Here is a 17,643-nt window from a genome sequence, read left to right on the forward strand (position 1 = left end):
TTATAAAGAACAATTATTCATTGTTTATAGTTTCTGTATATTCTTATAAATAATTCATATATTAAACCACTACTTTAGACCTGGTGTTTTTTTCAAGATCTTTTGCAGACTCTTTACATGTGCATGAATCTCTCTTGGAAATATCCACAAAAGAACTTAGACAAGTTTGTTTTTTTTAAACAGTCTCAGTAACATAGTTCAATAAAACTAGTGAATGTAGGAGGATATGAAGATACCTTTACAAGGCATGAAGAAAGAAGAATTTGTTTGCACAGTGCTAGGTAAAATCCATGAAACAGTTAACTGAAAGAGCTTATATCACCTTCCTGTTCTTTCTCATTCTGCCTTTAGATGAGGCAGAGACTAATTTGGGGCAATATAATTAGGAAGCAGCAGAAGCTGATGTATTCATCTGAGTGCTCTAGTCTGTAGTAACTATGGAAGTTTCCTTTGGCCCCTTTTCTGTGCTCCTGTGTGTCTCAAGGGTGCACAGGGAATTCATAATTACTGACTTCTGAACAGCTTCTTCCCTTGTTACACAGCTGAGAGGAAGAGACTGTGTGGAGTCCACTGTTAGAAAAGACAAAGGGACGTAGAGTGAAAGGAAGACATAGCAGTAGAAAGGAGACAGGAGGGGAGAGATTATGGGTAGTAAGCAGTTCATTTGGCAGCATGGAGACCCTATCTACCATGGCTTTTTATTTGTTGCTATAAGGCACATTGTGCCCAGAACAACAGGCTTGCATTTGAATTGTAGAAAACTTTGAAATTTGAGCTAAAAATGTGAAAAGTATAATTAATATTTTTAAGAGACTTATCTACAGTTGTCTTGCATTTTTGTTTTTATGAAGAGTTGAAACTTTCCTGATGATTTGTTAATGAAAAAATGGATCTCAGTTTCAATGATCTTGTGCCATTTTTGCTCTGCTTTTAATGCAGAGGCGTCTTCAGTGAGACTAGTTGGTCTTTTCTCTTGCCTACTTACCACATTGCGTGTCAGATCAGACTGCTGCTAACCAAAAAGGAATATTATTTTTGTACCTTGTACACTTTAGTTTTTCTTATTTAATACCTTCTTTTTTCAGAGACATTTCAAACATGTGAAAGTATATTTAGAGTACCATGTAGTATGTTATTCCTACTGTCTATTAAGATGTCACCTGAGCAACAGATGAGGTCATTAAATAAGCTTTTGATCATTTAATCAGAAGTTTAAGTTAGTTTTGCTAGAGAATGGTGCTGGAATGACATACCCTTTAGTTGACATTCTGAATCTGTAATATCTTTTCACCTCCACAGAAGTATATGTTTTTACTAAAAATTAGATGGGTGCCCACTGTGTACAGTTAATGTTGGTGAAGCTTTGTGCTTGTTTCTTGTTGGGTTGCTCGAGTTTGGCTTTATTTTTGTTTTTCTTGCCCCTCCAACCCTCCCACTTCATGGCATAGCCAAGCAACTGAATGCAGGCAGTGAGTGTATTTCTATGTAATTGTCAATTTGCTGGGGATGAAAAAAATCTCAAAGGAAATGTGAACTTGAAGAGGACAGGTTGAGAGGTGAGCAGATGGAGTTGTGTCCCTTGATGAAACTGGTAGAAACTGGATGAAACTGGTAATTTGTCCCTTGGCAGAAACTGGTAGAATGGCAAGGGCAGTGAGGGCCATGGAGCTGTGATCCTATTTCTGGGATATCTGGCAGTGTGTGAGGCAGAAGGATATGGAAGAGAGATAACACCTTCAGCATGTGAATGTGAGTTTTCACAGAGTATATGTCTGAAGCTAATGTTCTTAAGAGTGGAGGCATTCTTTGCACTTTGTCCAGAGTTCAGGAACTCCATGGAAAGGGGTAAATTGGAGACCACTTCCAAACCATGCTTGAAGCAGCTTGAGAAGTAGATTCCTAACAGTTTCTTTTCTCCCCTTTTGCAGTGGAGTACTTGTAGTTAAGAGTTTTGTCTTCCTTAAAATGGCAGATTTTATAACCTGAGTTCCCTTTTGTTCATTTTAAATTGCATTTACTTTTAATGACATTTCTGAGAGTGCTTGAGGCAAATCAGTTTGAGGCTTATTACACAAATAATTAGAGTTTTTTTTCTGAACTTCACACTCTTCAGTTTATGAAGATTTCAGCAATATTATATATTTTTTCTTTTTTTTTTTCCCACTTTAGGTGTACAGGATTGGTACAACACATTTATTATTCTAGATAAAAGTAGTGTCTTTCTACAGTTCTTTAAAATTTTCTAACTGCTGTCTCAATATAGGACTGATTATTCTCTGGGACAGCACAGATCTCTATATGACTCGGGTCTTATTATCAATGTAACAGTAGGTACAAAAAGTGGTCCTTTTTAATAGAATCTAGTTTCACATCACCTTGATCTTTAGGTTTTTTGCTACATCTCAGAAGAGGTAAGGAATCCTGTAATCAGTTTTATTTTATTAGCTGCAGTTCTTTTACTTAAAGACCATCTCTTCCTGCTACAAGTAAATCAGTTATGGCAACAATCAAGTAGCATTTGTCTTACATTGATATGTAGGCATTGTAAAATTTTTCATTATCTGTATTACCTTTTTCAATACTATGTTAATATTGCAATGTATTACTAATCTAAGACAAAAATAATTTTAAAACCATGATTCTGAGAAATTATTTAATTTACAAGTCAGCTGTAACAGATTGGCACTTCTGTTTTGGTAATAGAATCCTCTGCAGTGGAATTACTACAACTATTGTGGTCCATTACAAGCACTAGATTACATCTTCCCATTGTCACTAATTCTGCATTTTGGCAGGGAAAAGAATAAAGGTTTGCTGTTAGTGTTGCCAAGCAACTAAAGTATGAATTACTGCAATTTCTGATTTTTACTTGTATGATGTGTATCAGAGGGTTTCTCCTACCTTGGTAAGAGGCAGTTCAGATGAAGTTACACTCCATAGCTCCAGCAATTCTAAGATTAGTAAGTAGCTTAATTGCTCCCTTTGGAGTTCCAGTTCAAAACCAGAGACAGACAGGGTTTTTTGTTTCACAGTGGATAAGTATCAAAAATGGCATCATAGAAGATTGTGTCTTAAGACATGTGGGCAGATTGAGCATATTTTCTCCTTTTTGTGGACAAAGAGAACTCGCTGTGCCGTAGTAATCCTGTGTGCAGTTATTCATGTTTGCTGCTACTTGGTATACTTCCTCTGAAGTGTCTTTTCCCAACACACTTAATTGATGGCAATGCTGAGTAACTGCTGGCATTTGAAAAAAGATTTATTACATGAAAGTGTGTGGAAAAAGTGAAGTGGGGATGGAATTAGGTGCATGTCAGTTGTGTTGAGGTTGCTTCTTGGGAATAGGTGAAGAGAGAATATACGCTCTGAATAACATAGTTGTTTTGGTGGGGTTTTTTTTGCTTGTTTTTTTTTTTTTTTTTTTTTTTTTTTTTTTTTGTTTGTTTAATTTTATTTTTTTTCTCATTTTGTTGTTCATTCTTGTAATTCTTTACTTCTGTGGAGCTTTTTCATTTTGCAGCAGCGGCTCCAGATCTCCTGTAGAACTAAATGGGTTTCAGGGTCACCTCACCTGCCCTGAGTCATTCATTTGCTCTCAGAGCACATGTGCACAGCAGAGCCACAGCTTCTTTCTAGATTCCTAATGTGTTTTATGCCTAGGAAGCCAGAAGGAACCTCAGCACCAATAATGGAGAGTGTTTCTTTTTCTGCAGCCCTGCACAGCCGAGGTGCAGAACAGCAGTTGGATAGTACCAATGCATGGCATTGCAGATGCTTTCCTGTTGACATTGGCTTTATACCCACATCTGCAACAGTGTAATAAAATAGTTCTTTATTTCTATACTACAGTATTCTTGAGGACTTGCTTTAAAAACCGTCTGTCTGTTTGATCAGACCTTGGAGTTCCCTGATATGAATGCATATTTGAACCAGACAATTGTCCTGTCTCTGGATGAGATGAAAATTCACAAACTTTCCTGACACTCCAGTTTCCAATGAGAAGAAACTTGGATGTATTGGTTAGAGAAGAGCTACTTGCAGCTCTGAAGAGGTGGTGGTTCCAAGTGGTTAAATGGACAGCATTACTGTTTGAGATAAATTTGAACAGGTAGCAGGGATTGACTTTTTTAACCTATGTTCCAGTGGATAAAAGACTGTATAGGCTGAGAACACTTCACATGGGAGGACTTCATAGGACCAAGCTAGCAGTAGTTTGAGGAGGTGGATGTTCCAGCTGTTTTCTTCAAATTTGAAAACAAACCTTTCCTTTATAAATGCTCATTTTCTTTTGGTAAATACAGGCTTAAGGTGCAATATTTCACTAATTTTTTTGTTTTGGCTTAATTTTCTAAAGGAGTTGATGACCAAGCTGATAACGGAGACACCTGACCAGCCAATCCCATTTCTAATTGATCATCTTCAGTCCAAGCAGGGAAACCGTGGTCAGCTTCAGAGAACATTGTCTGGCTCTGCTGCCCTCTGGGCAGAGAGTGAAACATCAGGTATGTTCTGTGTGCTGGAAAGGGCTAGTCTCCAGTATAGTCTTCCCACACTTGTGTCCATGATTTCCTGGATGCACATATACCTACTGAACAGGTTCTCCTTTATGGTTTTGAGCATGCAGAATAAATCCTGTTTATCAGCAGATACTGAATTTAATATACATTGCTGTCTGTCAGCTCAGCCTAGGTATATATCATGTGAGTATGCATCAGAGTTATAGAATGGAAACAGTCCCAGTCTCAGTGAGAAAGGTTCCCTTGCTGTCCTCTGTTTTCTTTTTCCCTCCCAGGGTGTATTTGTGCCTGAGATTAAACTCTATTGAGATATTTTCTTTAATAATACGTGTTTTTATATACCTATCATCCCAGCCCTTAATGAAGAGCTGCTATGCTACTTTATAAACTCCAGTGTGAATAATTTATGATTGTAAATCTTCAGAAGCATTAAAATAATATTCTGAAGTAGTATCCACTCTGATTGTAAAGTAGAAGTCTTGGTTTTTGTATTCTGGTACAAGCTACTATTACAATACGGGTTTTGTGTTTAAAAGTTTGCTAATGATGTGTTTCAGACTATAGAGCTTAAATAGTTGCTGGTAGCCAAAGTATTAATTTACTGACAAATCTACCATTTATATCAAATACACAGTTTTAACATAGGCAGTAAAACATGTACATAACATGGACAGTAAGTACTTTTTCATAACAAAAAATAGACTTTTTAATGAATTATTTAATGACATAATAATTGCTAAGTTTTTATATTTAAAAAGGGGAATAAATATAATAAATATAAAAGCAATCAGAAATAGGAGGAAAAAAAAAGAGCTGTCTTTAATTTGGATTGATATACCTTTGGGGTTTTTGGTTAATTATTTGTTAAGTCTTTGAAAAATTACCCTAAAAATGTTATGATTATCTAATTTGATTCTTTTAACAGAAAATAAAGGAACAAGAAGAGATTTTAGAAATTATGATAAGCCTTGGCAGGTAAATGCAAAAAAGCCTAAAAAGTCGAAGAGCGACCTTGCTGTGTCCAACATTTCTCCGCCATCACCGGAGTCCAAGTCATGTAAGAAAGCTTCACTACATTAATAATTTGTGCATACTTTCCAACCTGTAGTATCTTTTTCATTTGAATAAGGTTTAAAATGGAAAGCAAACTGTAAGCAGATGAAATGCCTATTTTATATATATATATATATATATATATGTTAGAAGAGTTCAATTCTTGCCTAATCTCACTTGAATTATGAATATTTTATAATGCCCTACGTTGTCATCTGTAGATATAAAAGAATTCTGGATAGCCTGATTAAAAACCAGACTAATATCTGGGTATCATGCACTATTTTATGTTTGGATACTGATTATGATTTGATGTTTTAGTTTGCATTATCATTTTGCATGTGTAAAATCTGTTCTGTTGATATTGGTCCTAATAGATTTTTTCTTTGTGTCAGGCAATTCAAAACTATGAGTTATGAACAGATACTGTTCAAGGTATGGGAGTGGTGTCAGCAGAACAGGTGTATTGTACAGGAGAGTTGCTGAAGGAATCTAAATGTCACTGAAAGAAAAGGCAGAGTAGAAATAGAGCGGCTGAAGAGAATATTGTCAACTACCTGTAAAAAATTAGTGCAAATGAAGACAACAGACCTAAATGAAACATGCTTCCTGTGTACTGGCTATTGAAGAAATCTAATTTTTAATCTTGATTCTTAATGTTGGGGTTTTTTCACAAATAAATGTATTTACAATATGCATACATATATAAATATAGTTATACACCCAGGGAATTGTTTATACAAGATTTTTCTCCAAAATAAATTGAAAAATTATATTTTCTTCTATTGACTCTTGTGGCTTTTTGATATTTTTATAATAGCCAAATCTTTATAATGCTGAGTGTGACTATGTGTACCAGATGGGAACAGAGATGTAGTATGGTGCAATGGAAAATTTGTTGTCTTTCCTCTAAAAGCAATATGGGAAAGTCTAGACTTAGGAGTCAAGGAAAATTGCCCAGTGACCTCACTAAGTCAAAATACTACACAGCAATGGGTAAATAAATCATGATAAATTTATGCAATGGAAATATTGTGTTTTTGAGTGATTAATAGTCTAGTATGATTATGAAACATTTTTTACTGAGAATAAATAACTGTGTAACAAGTAAAAATAGCTTGTTACAGCTTGTACAGGGTTTTCTCAGGATTATTTTTTCTAGAAATGGAGCATTTGTCTCCTTTTCTTCTTCATGAAGCACATTGCCTGCTTCAAAACCACTCAAATTTGATCATCAATTCCATTGTGCCTCTCAGTGGGCACATGAATTTTTAAGTCTGTTCAAAATAAGCATGTGTATTTTAATTTATTTTCAAGAATAAATAGAGGCATTGCAATATATGCTTATAGTCTCTCAGTCTGTGTCTTATCTAACAGATATGATAGATAACAGCAATTTATGGACATCCACTGTTAGAAACAGTGGCCAAAAGGTATTGTGAGCTGTTCCTGTCATCATACTGTGTTCCTTCCTTCTGCCATGTGCTTGCTTTTCAGACTCTGTGGTATGCATCAAGTAACTTTCATTCCATCTCCTAAAGATCTCGCGTTCTCTGCCACCCTTTATCCCAGATAGGGGAGGTGACATCACGTCACTCCCCTCAAATATGTGCCTACTACAAGTTTTGTGCTTGTTAGTCCTTAGGTTGTCCCATTAGAGGGACAAAGAGGAGGTTGGGCATTCTAAACTATCAGGTCTCATGTCAAGCAAAGAAATATTTTATACATCCTTAAAACAACTGAGGTCAAGGATCTGTCCTTGTGGACTGAAAGAAACTTATTAATACTCTTCATTTGGTAAGATTTACTCTCAAGCTACCTAAGTCTAGAAACAGCATGTGGGAGTGCAGCTTTGCCTACAAAGGAGGTAGAATTAGGGTGTGCTTAGTGCAACTGACATTCATAAATACATGGCACTACATGGGATTGATTCTAAGCATGCTGAAAGAGGAGACTTATATCATTCCAAGGCCATTTTGTCATCTTTGAAAGGTCAGAGTTATTGTGGATGTTCCTGATGATTAGAAAAATGCAAATATCTCATTGATTTTGAGGAAGGGCAAACCTCACCTTCTGCAAGGATTATTGAACAAACTTCCCTGAAAGGTGTTCCTAGTCACAAGGAAGAAAATGTGATTTGGAACATCAAGCATGGATTTTTGAGACCATATGTGTTTGATCAGATCAACACCCTTGCCCTCCTTGGTGAACTAACTGGCCCTGTAACCGAAGAAACAGTGATGGATGTTTCATAGCATGACTTTAGCAAAACCCTTGTCAGCTTCCTTTGTCAACTTTCAGTTATCCTTATAACTCAGTTGATAAGATATGGACTCAATAAGTGGACAAGATGATGCATGGAAAGTTGACTCAGCTGGTGGATTCAAGGGATTGTGACTAGCCAAAAGGTATTGTGAGCTGTTCCTGTCATCATACTGTTCTTTCCTTCCTCCAAAGTCCAATTGGAAAGTCTGTCTTTAATGGCATGCTCAAGAGTCTGGTACTGAGAATGATGCCATTTAAAAGAATTTCCTAATGCCTTGGATGATGGGGTAGAATTTCTCTTAGGTTTGTGGTTAGACCAAATTGCAGGAAGTGGTTGGTATTCTGGGTAGTAGGAGTGCTCTTCAGAGGGATAGGACCAAGGAATGGGCTGAGAAGAAACCTCTTGAAGTTCGACACAGGCAAATTCAAAATCCTGTATCTTGGATGGAATAAGCCTGAGCAATAGTGTAAACTGGGATGTGTGGGTCTAGAAAGTAGCTTTGCAGAAAAAGATGTGGGATGGAATACGAACCAGCTGTTGCTGTGTGCTCATGCACTGCTGAAGGTGACCTGCATACCAGGCTGCAGTAGCAAGAGCAGAACCAGCAGTGTTTGTTTTTGAGGTGGCACCTGGAGCCCATTGTGAGAAACAGTGATGTACTGGAGCAAGTCCTGTGGAGGTTCACCAAGATGATGCCAGGGTTGGAGTATGTGATGGACAAGAAAAAGCTGAAAGAAATTGGTTTGGTCATACTGAAGAAATGAAAGCTCAGGGGAGATTTCATTGTTACTATCAACTAGTATGTTGGAGGATGGATGAGAAGGCATAGTCAGATTTGTCTTCTCAAGAGCGTTTAGTGAAAGGACAAGAGGAAGCAAAAATTATACTGCATGGGGAGTCAAACACAGGATCAGATTGTCCAGAGAGGCTTTGGAATTGCCATCATGGGGTATATTTAAAACTGAACTGAATATTCTGAACAACCTGCCCTCAATGGACCAGTCTAGGGCACCAGGCTGGGCTAGAAGACCTCCAGAGGTACTTTCCAGCCAAATTATCCTCTTCTTCTATGCTTTGCTGTTTATGCATTTCAGGTTTGTTTTCCATAACACTGATTTATTTAAACCTTAATTAATCCTATTGTTTTAATTTCTTACACCTGCAATTAGTTGTGTCTGCAAGTTTTTGAAAATAGTTTGTGTATTTGAACTGTATTTTCTTTCAGTTGCTATTGCAGATATTGGTTTCAGACATGTGCCTTTTTGCCATATCTTGCTTCTCTTATTTTCTGCCAAATGGATTAATATTCTTATATTAATATATATATATTTAATCTGTATATATATATTAATATTCTAAATATGCTTTTGACCTTTCGTTCTGGTTTATGCCAAAATAAGTGGGTACCATGTATCCCTTCATCTACACAGATCAGCAAGCAAGTTTGTTTAGAAGGAATGCTGTCCTAATGTGCACACCATATACCATTTGTTTTGTGTCTTCAGCTTCTACCTCTTGCACTTTTTTTCCCAAAGCATCTCCAAAGAGGTAGTAAGGACTCATCTGAGAAGCAAAAAGTTTTGGACCTGCGGAGATCTAAAGATTTGCTCTCAGATTTGTGTTTAAAAGAAAAGAACAAATCCCTACACCCAAGAATCTAAAAATCACACCCCCAAACTGCCAAAACAAACCCAAATTTTAATGGAGTCCATCAGCTCTATTGTGTTCTGTTTCAGAGTTTTTGTCTTGTGACTGTCTGGTTCAAATGATCACAATCTTGTACGTTTATTCAGAACTGTCATTTCATAGGAATATTTGGGAACATAACGATATTTGATTTATTTAATTAGGAAATATATTTTTTCTTTCAACACAGTGATGTTGACTGTAGTGTGCATGTTATTGCTGCACAAATGTCTCTTCCTTATGGTTTCAACTTTACTAGAAAGATACCTCCATTCCCTCCTGCCTGTTATGATCTAAGGTGCACCTGAAACACACAAACAGTTGTTAATATCTAATCCATCTGACCACTTGTTTGGTGTGTGCAAAACCAGAGTTAACCAGAAGCTGCTGTTGTTGTCTGGCAAGAAGAAGCTTGGAGCTAGAGGTGTTTTTGTGTATATAAATGAAATGTTTAAATGATCACGTTCTGTATCTGAAGAAAAACAAATTTGGAAATTACAAACTAGTTTGTAAAACAGACTTTTTGTTTACCAGCAAGCTACTTTTAGGCAAAATAGGTTGATCTCTTCACCACCTCCTTATTAAATCAGATCACAGATCATCCTTTCATGCTTCTTCAGTTCAGCATTCTCACCACATCCTGTATGCGAGTACAGTGTTGCGTGCTTCTGATTGCTCTCAGTCAGTCTAGGACTGTAGGCCATCATTCTTTTAGCCTTTTAATATCCAGATACTATGTAAACCAGTTTGGATTTATTATCAAAGAACTCCAACCTGAATTCTATCATAAGATTTAAATACATGAGTAATTTTACACTCTATTATTTTATACATATTTTTGTTCTTTGCGATGTAAGATGGCCATACAATGCATTAATGAAATGTTGGATTTAATGAGCAATTGGTCTGATTCTGTCTGCTGATCATGCATTGAAAAGAGTTGTATGGGTGGATAAAACCAGTACTGATCTTGTACCATCATCTAGTTAAAAATAAAGGTATGCTGATTTGTGGCAGAATTCATACCACAATTGTGAATGAATGCAATGTGCATTTATGGTCAGAGCACACCACCAGAAAATCAGAAATACTGGTAAGTGTGTCTATCCAGTCTCCTAAGATGAGATGGTGAAATCTCAGCTCCCTAAAGGGAAACTACATCTTTCAATACAAATGCTACAATGTAGATGTAATAAATCTTCTGAATTGTAGGCAAATAATTTCAAGAGAAAGTGTTACATAAATCTCTCAAATAACAAAGATGAGGTTGAAGTGTGTAATGTGATAAGAGATTTGAATTACCGATAAGAAATTACTGATATGATTTTGTGGAATGAGTGAGCATAATAAAGAAAGATGAAGGTGAAAGTGTAGTGAAAGGATTTTGCTAAGTGTGTAGTGACACATGCACATAAACGATTAATGACAGACTTCATGCATACAGAGGAGGATCACGTATTTGAGAAGATTCCTAAGAAGGTTCATATGGTGTTTGTACAGTTCTGAATGCTTCCAACAAAGACATTCATTTAAAAATTTCCCGTGCTTGTTGATCCTACAGCTGAGAAGATAAGGGTTTATATTTTGAAAAAATCTGTAAGCAAGAAGGAAATCAACTTGAAAGAGCAAACATGTGCCACATGATTCTACTAAATAGATGTTGTTTTATTATCCATTCATTATTTGAGAGACTATGTAAGTAGGAAGAACTATGACTTCTCTATAAGTAATAAAAATTACAGTCAGTTCTAATTCTGTTTAACTTCCCCCTCTGTTTTGATTCCTCAGAATGAACCAAATCATTGTTGAAACAAATTGTATTGAAACGTATAAATAATTAATGACAACATATATATTTTGGTACCTTTTCACTGAAGTACAAAATGGTTCAGTAAAACACAGCTGATTGTCCACCAGCATGCAAAGCAAATTTCCACCATGGTTTTGAATGGTTTCCCTCTATCCATCTAGGGAGATGAAGTCCAAGCTTCTTGTGTTTGTCAAGAACAAGAGTCTTGAGACTTTGTTTTTCCTGATATAAGTTGGTCCATATACTTGGCGGCTGCTGATCCTGGAAACTCCACAGCTGTCAAATAGAACTTATATTTTTTTCATCCAGCTTCTGTCCCATGATAAATTTTGCTTCAAAAGCATATGGTTTCCCAAAAATCCTTTTCTATTTTGAAAAATTGGTTTTGTTTCGAACTGACATGGTGTAAAATTCTAGCTTGTGGATATTTTCTGCAACCTGGGAGCTCCAAGGTTTGGTCATCTTTTTTATATTGTTCTACTGTATTAAATTGTTGCCTGTTTGTGTTCTGGTGGTACTGTGAGATTTTTTTGGTGTGGCAACTTCAGCATAAACATAGAAAGACAAGTCTGTCATACTGCTAGTGAGTAATGGTGTAGAATATAGTGTTGGCACAAGAAGGATGATGGTAAGATGACTGCTAAAGGACTCAAAAGGAGTGTGTGATCTCAATGTAAAACAAAGGTGGGTGAAAATAGAGAGAACTCTATAGAATTTCTTTTTTAGCTCATTAAAAATTTATATTTACAGTTAGTAATAATTTTGAAAAAACACTAGGTGGAACATTTTGTTTTCTGTAAATAAGAAAAAAAAAGGATGAAAAATACTGAAGTTGTGCTGTTTAATTTGTATATGCTGCAGTCTGTGAATGGAGTCAACTTTTGTTACACAAGAATTTATGTAACTTTTATTTGACGTAGAAGTTCTTAAACCAGGGAATTATAAAATGATATTTGAAATTTATAAGTATCAACAAAAATAATTACAAGCTGCTCATCAGAGTAGAGACTATTCATACTCTAATACCTTAAAGTCTGTATGTATTTACTGAGAATCACTATAAGTCATTATTCTATTGTCCTGAGTAGGAAATACATTACTTGCCTTTTTTGAACACAGAGCAAAACAAGACTGTGACGCTTCAACTTGCTCCTCTCTTCCCTTCTCATTATTGAGGGTTCTTATGTCCCTTTCCTTCTATTCTTATCACTGTAGGTCTTTTTTAATGTCTCTTTTGTCTTCTGTCTTTGCAAATGTCTGTAATTGCAGTCTAATCAATTAACTTCCTTGATAGCCAGGTTCCTGAGTGGGTATTACAGATCAGCATAGACTCTGTGTTGTCAGGCTCTTCATAGATGCCTGTTTTGAAGATGAGTTGGTTTATGTCTGCAGGAGGTAGAATAATGTAATTTGTGAAAGAAGGACTTCAACATAACTTTGTCCGATTTCTTTACCTGCGAAAGGTGACTATTGACTTTACTCCACAAGGGAAAGTTCAAGTTGATCCAAAGTGGAGCAGATTATATATTCACACAGAGGGAAGTCAGTATTAAGGCAAATTTCAATACCAAGTTATTTAACATGTTTTGTAATAGCTACCAGACTTGATGTATGATTTCCCCATACCATCGCAGAAGCAGTCTGAAGTTCCAGAAGCACAAAGTTCCAGATTAGCACAAAGCCAACTTTCTAGCACAATCTATAGGAATCTTAAATTGCCTTCTTAGCATGTGGTGAAAATGATGTTTATAAGCATAGAGCAGTTGACAGCTGTCAAATTAGTAAGCAAATATTTTGAAGCTGGCCAGGATGTATTGGATATTTTAGGCTTTTCTTTGAAGTAATTTTTAAGTGAATGGTCAGTCACTGGTAAATGGTGGTTGGTAAAAATGCAGCTGGTCCTTTCTGGTGGAAAGGTGGACTAGACATCATTATCTTCACACCAGCATGGTAATGCTGTGCTTGGAGACAACCTGACAGTTGCATTTCTTGGCAAAAGCAGAAGCTCACTTAATTCTGAACACTGGCAAAAAGAACATGTTAAAGTGCAGTTCCAGAAACAGCATTGTTTTTTGTTTTCATTTCTACAAATTGTTCAAAATGTTCACATTGTTCAAAGAAGCTCTGTTCATTGTGCGTCCTACATATCTCAGACACTCCCCTTTGTTGTAGGTAAACTTAGCTCAGCAGTTGAGACACTGTTATTTTAAAATTAAAGGCTTTGGTAATAGATAATGAGCAACAGATTATAAGCTCAGGTCTGTGCTTCCCAAAGGCTGAATTTGTTTAAGGAGTGCAATAAAGATTAGAGGCTGTACAACATGAATGATAAAGACATTCTTTGTTTCACTATTTTTTATGAACTTTATGATTTTTGAAAAAGAAAAAAGTTGTTTTAAAAGCTGTATCTAGAATATTTTTTTTCTTCTTGATAAAATAACAAGCAAGGCCAAAAGTTACTAATTTTTCTTTTGACATCTTTTCTTTTTGACCCCTAGGCCACACAATTCTATTTTGTTGAAAGTTAGATACTATCATGTACAATAGTTAAAATACATTTTTTGTTACATTAGTTTTATTATTTTCAATTATTAATGTTAATTATCCTGTTTACCAATTAATTTGTTGCAAGAATAATTCTGGTATGCATTTGTTCAAAGATGTTTTTACTTCACATTGACCAAAGAAAATATTTCCAGCAGTAAAAATAAAAGGATAGTTAAGTAATTTCCACCCAAGATACTTGGGCTTGTAAACTCACTGTGCAGATTTTTTTCTACTGTAGGAGTCTGAACTACCAAATCTAAACTTCATCTATATATCTGTGTATATTTAGTGCCAAGGTCAATAGAGCATCCTAAATGGGATTGGAAGACAAAACCGGAGAACCATGATTTTGATGAACTTAATCATATTCTTCAAGAGAGCAAAAAGCTTGGAAAAGCCCTTGAGAATCTGTCTCGCAGTAAGTTGATTGATTTTAGTTTTTTAATGTAACCATTCAGCCTGAATTGTAATTTGGAAGTATGTATCAGGAAGGTGGTCTTCTGTTCAATGAAGACCAAGGTCATTTACGTCAGCACTTAACATTCCTGTTGATAAGGTTTACAGATTGTCTGAGATAATTCAGGAGCTCTCCTGGAAACTGAAACTACTACCCCTACGCCACCTTTTTTTTTTTTTTTTTTTTTTTTTTTAACTTTCGTTTTCTACCAGTTTAGTGAGCTGAATTAGCTCATAAGGAGATCAACACAAGAAGCTGGTTTAATGAAAACGGCAGGGAGATTGCTCCTTTGTGTGGTAGTTAAATGTATTAACCTTTGCAAAACCTTAACCTCATTGATAGAGTTCAGACCTGTTATTGGAAAACATTTAGCTATTTTGTATCATTGATTTCATTGACTTTCTAGCTTTTAGAAGAAACTAAAATATTTTAAAGCATCTCAAATAAATACTCAGAAACATGAAACACAGTTATTTCATCATAAACCCCATGCATTATCCCTTAAACACTCATGTAATGAGCAACTGTGAGGCTTACTGGTTATGATCAGGAATAGCTGCTCTTTTTTTCTTTCTTTTGCTTTCTTTCCTGTAGAAGAGAATTCTGAAATACATTTATGCGAGCAAATACTGCTAACAGTTTTTAAAGTATGAAATGATGACGAGTACTCTTCACCATGCTACATGAAAACTAGGTGTGACATGATCTGGGAGATATTTGTGTGAGGAAGGTTTATTTCTACTCTCATTAAATTTTATCCCTGGAAGTTCTTGATTCACTGGAGAATTTACAGATAGTGAGGTCAGAGAGAGCTGAATGAGGAACGGAAGATTTGTTTTGCAATTAATTTTGAGATTCAGCATTTTTTAAAATTGTGCCAAATACCCAAAACTAGTTTTCCCAAATATTTTAGATTGATCACGACAATTATATTCTGAACAATTTTCAAACTTGTATTATAATTACAGAGCTTTTTTGAAATACTTTTCTAGTAAATTGGTCTATCTGCCTGTAAGGAGCAAAACCAAGTCTGATCAGCATCTCTGATTTGCAGCCTCACTGTTGCCTGACTGTGATTTTCAAGCTTTTCTCCTTCAGACTTGTAGCCAAGCTATGCACAAATACAGAAACAATATTTTGAATTTCAGAAAGGCTTATTTATTCACTCTCTGGAGATACAAACCAATCAGATGTGAGAGTTCAATAATAAATGCCTAAATCCACTCTTCAATCTTACATCTTCGTCTTTCCTTCAGAATATTGTGAAGTTTCCACTTTTACCTAGAGCTATACCTGTACTTCCTTATAAAGTAGATTTTGCATCATTCTGCACCTCTCCTTGCCCCACAGTTTTCTAACTGGAGTGTAAAACTCTGCAGCTTTGCTGGGTCTTACACTTGGACCGGTTGAATGTACCTGGTCACCATTGTTGGAGTCTGTTTTTCATAGTTACTTCACAAATGAACATTCTTCACTGTTTCTTGCCAGTACTTGATGCTTTCTGGTGGTTTGTCAAGATAATATGGGAATTGAATCCCATCCCCCAGAGTGCTTTAAATCACTCATGGCCTGATAATAAGTTCACTTTCATGAATGTGCTCTCTATTTCTTCATCCAGATCATTAATGGAAATATTGTCAGACCTCTTCATGATCCCATTTCAGATCTGACAACCAGCCCTTGAAAGCTACTCAGTAAGTGTGTTTTTTCCCACCAGATATTTTTCTACCTTGCAGTGTTTTCACATAGATTGTAATTCTCTAATGTTTTTTTTTACTGAAGTATCATCTAGGATAGTAAACAGTCTTATAGCTGGAGTATTTTGCATCTGCTTCTTTTTCTTATCCACTAGGCAAGTTTCCCAGTTGAGAGTGCAATTAGACTAATTTAATGTGATTCATTCTTGATAAATTCATGTCAGCTCGTTCTTATCGCCTTTCTATTCCATTAGATGTTGATACATTATTTATTTAACAGCTTTGTCTATGATTCTTGCTGTTGTCTGATTTAGGCTTCATAGTTAGTAGTTGCCCACATCCTCCCTTTTTAAAAGATATGTATTTGCCCTTCTCTGGCCTCTCTATTCCTGAAAGACAGTTGCTAATGGATTAGGGGTTTCTTCAGTTGGTTAGTTAAATGCTCTAGAATGAATTTCACAAGAGTGAAACTGCTAAGTTGAATGCATCTAAATCACCAGCGTATCTTTCAGCTTCCTTTGTCTGGCTTGCAGTTTTTCCTCTTAAAACCACTACTGTTAAGCATGTGGCTGCAACTGATTTTTTTTTTTTTTTTTTTTTTGTAAAGACTGAAGCAGAGAAAGGATTGAACACTGGGAATTCTTTGTATCATCTCTTATTTGCTTTCCTTCTCTTTAATGTTATAGTTCTGTATTTTAATTTGTTCTCCTTTTCCTAGTGTATTTATAGGATCTTTTCTTATGGCTTTTTATGTTCTTTTATAGTTGTTAGTTAGTCTGCACTTTAACCTTTTTTCTTGTTGGCATAATTTAAACACTTGCATCAGATTAATTCTAAGCTGTATCTCCCTGTTTCCAGGTTTTGTTCTTCTGAGTTTCACTTCATTTCAAGAAATAAAAAAATCTTTGCTATTATTTCTTACATGTCAGCATCGTATTGAAAAATCAACATGAAAAATGTAAAAATTTTGTAAATAGAGAAAAGGTGGACTTTTGAAACTAAATTAATTTTACTGTTCTTGCAGAGGTAGAATGTAGATTGCACATAGGAAATCTTAGAGAGCTTCAATGAACAGAAGGTCTAGGACTTTAAAAGTACAAGGTGCACGAAGCTCATTCTGTGCTGTACCCAAACAAACATCTCGTATGGAATTTAAAAAAAGCCATCACAAGATCCCACATCTACCTCTCCTGAAGCTTGTTTCGGGCAGGCTAGTTAGTGCTTTTGTTTCTACAAGCATGCCATGAGTTTAGTGCTGCATTTGATACTAATCTTAGTTTGAAATTATGTGGGACAGACGCTGGGCTCAACAGCTGAGTACACAAATGATCAAAATGTATTATTAATGTTATTTTACAGCACCCACTCTTTTTTCCTTCAGTGTTTCAACAGTTAAGAGTGACACATGAAACGAAATGAAATGTTTGAAGTTAAATGAATTTTCCGTCAAGTCCTGAAATTTATTTACATTTTAAAGATAAGCTTTAGATGTTTTAGTGAGTTTCCATGACTTTGTTGCCTGTTAGGCAGCTGACATAGCCTGTGAATTAAATTCTAGATTCTATTGCTTCATTTACTATGCAGTCTAGATACCTGCTTTGAGACAAACT

At 35.7% G+C, this 17,643-nt stretch overlaps 1 protein-coding gene across 5 annotated transcripts in view; it reads left to right on the forward strand.

The window, feature by feature from the left end:
• Nucleotides 1-17,643, forward strand: part of C2H8orf34 (chromosome 2 C8orf34 homolog) — a 147,888-nt gene that overhangs the window by 19,674 nt on the left and 110,571 nt on the right. For 4 of the 5 annotated variants that reach the window (XR_005255943.1, XM_038129131.1, XM_038129127.1 and 1 more), the window contains exons 2-4: nt 4,355-4,502; nt 5,443-5,574; nt 14,169-14,297. Coding sequence is in view for 4 of the 5 variants with exons in the window: in XM_038129131.1 (XP_037985059.1) it covers nt 4,355-4,502; nt 5,443-5,574; nt 14,169-14,297 (409 nt within the window). In the remaining variant the exon portion in view is untranslated. The remainder of the gene's footprint in view (nt 1-4,354; nt 4,503-5,442; nt 5,575-14,168; nt 14,298-17,643) is intronic. The other variant, XM_038129130.1, reaches the window with a different exon arrangement.

Source organism: Motacilla alba, chromosome 2, assembly GCF_015832195.1.
Source record: "Motacilla alba alba isolate MOTALB_02 chromosome 2, Motacilla_alba_V1.0_pri, whole genome shotgun sequence".
In the NCBI taxonomy this organism is placed as follows: Eukaryota; Metazoa; Chordata; class Aves; order Passeriformes; family Motacillidae; genus Motacilla; species Motacilla alba.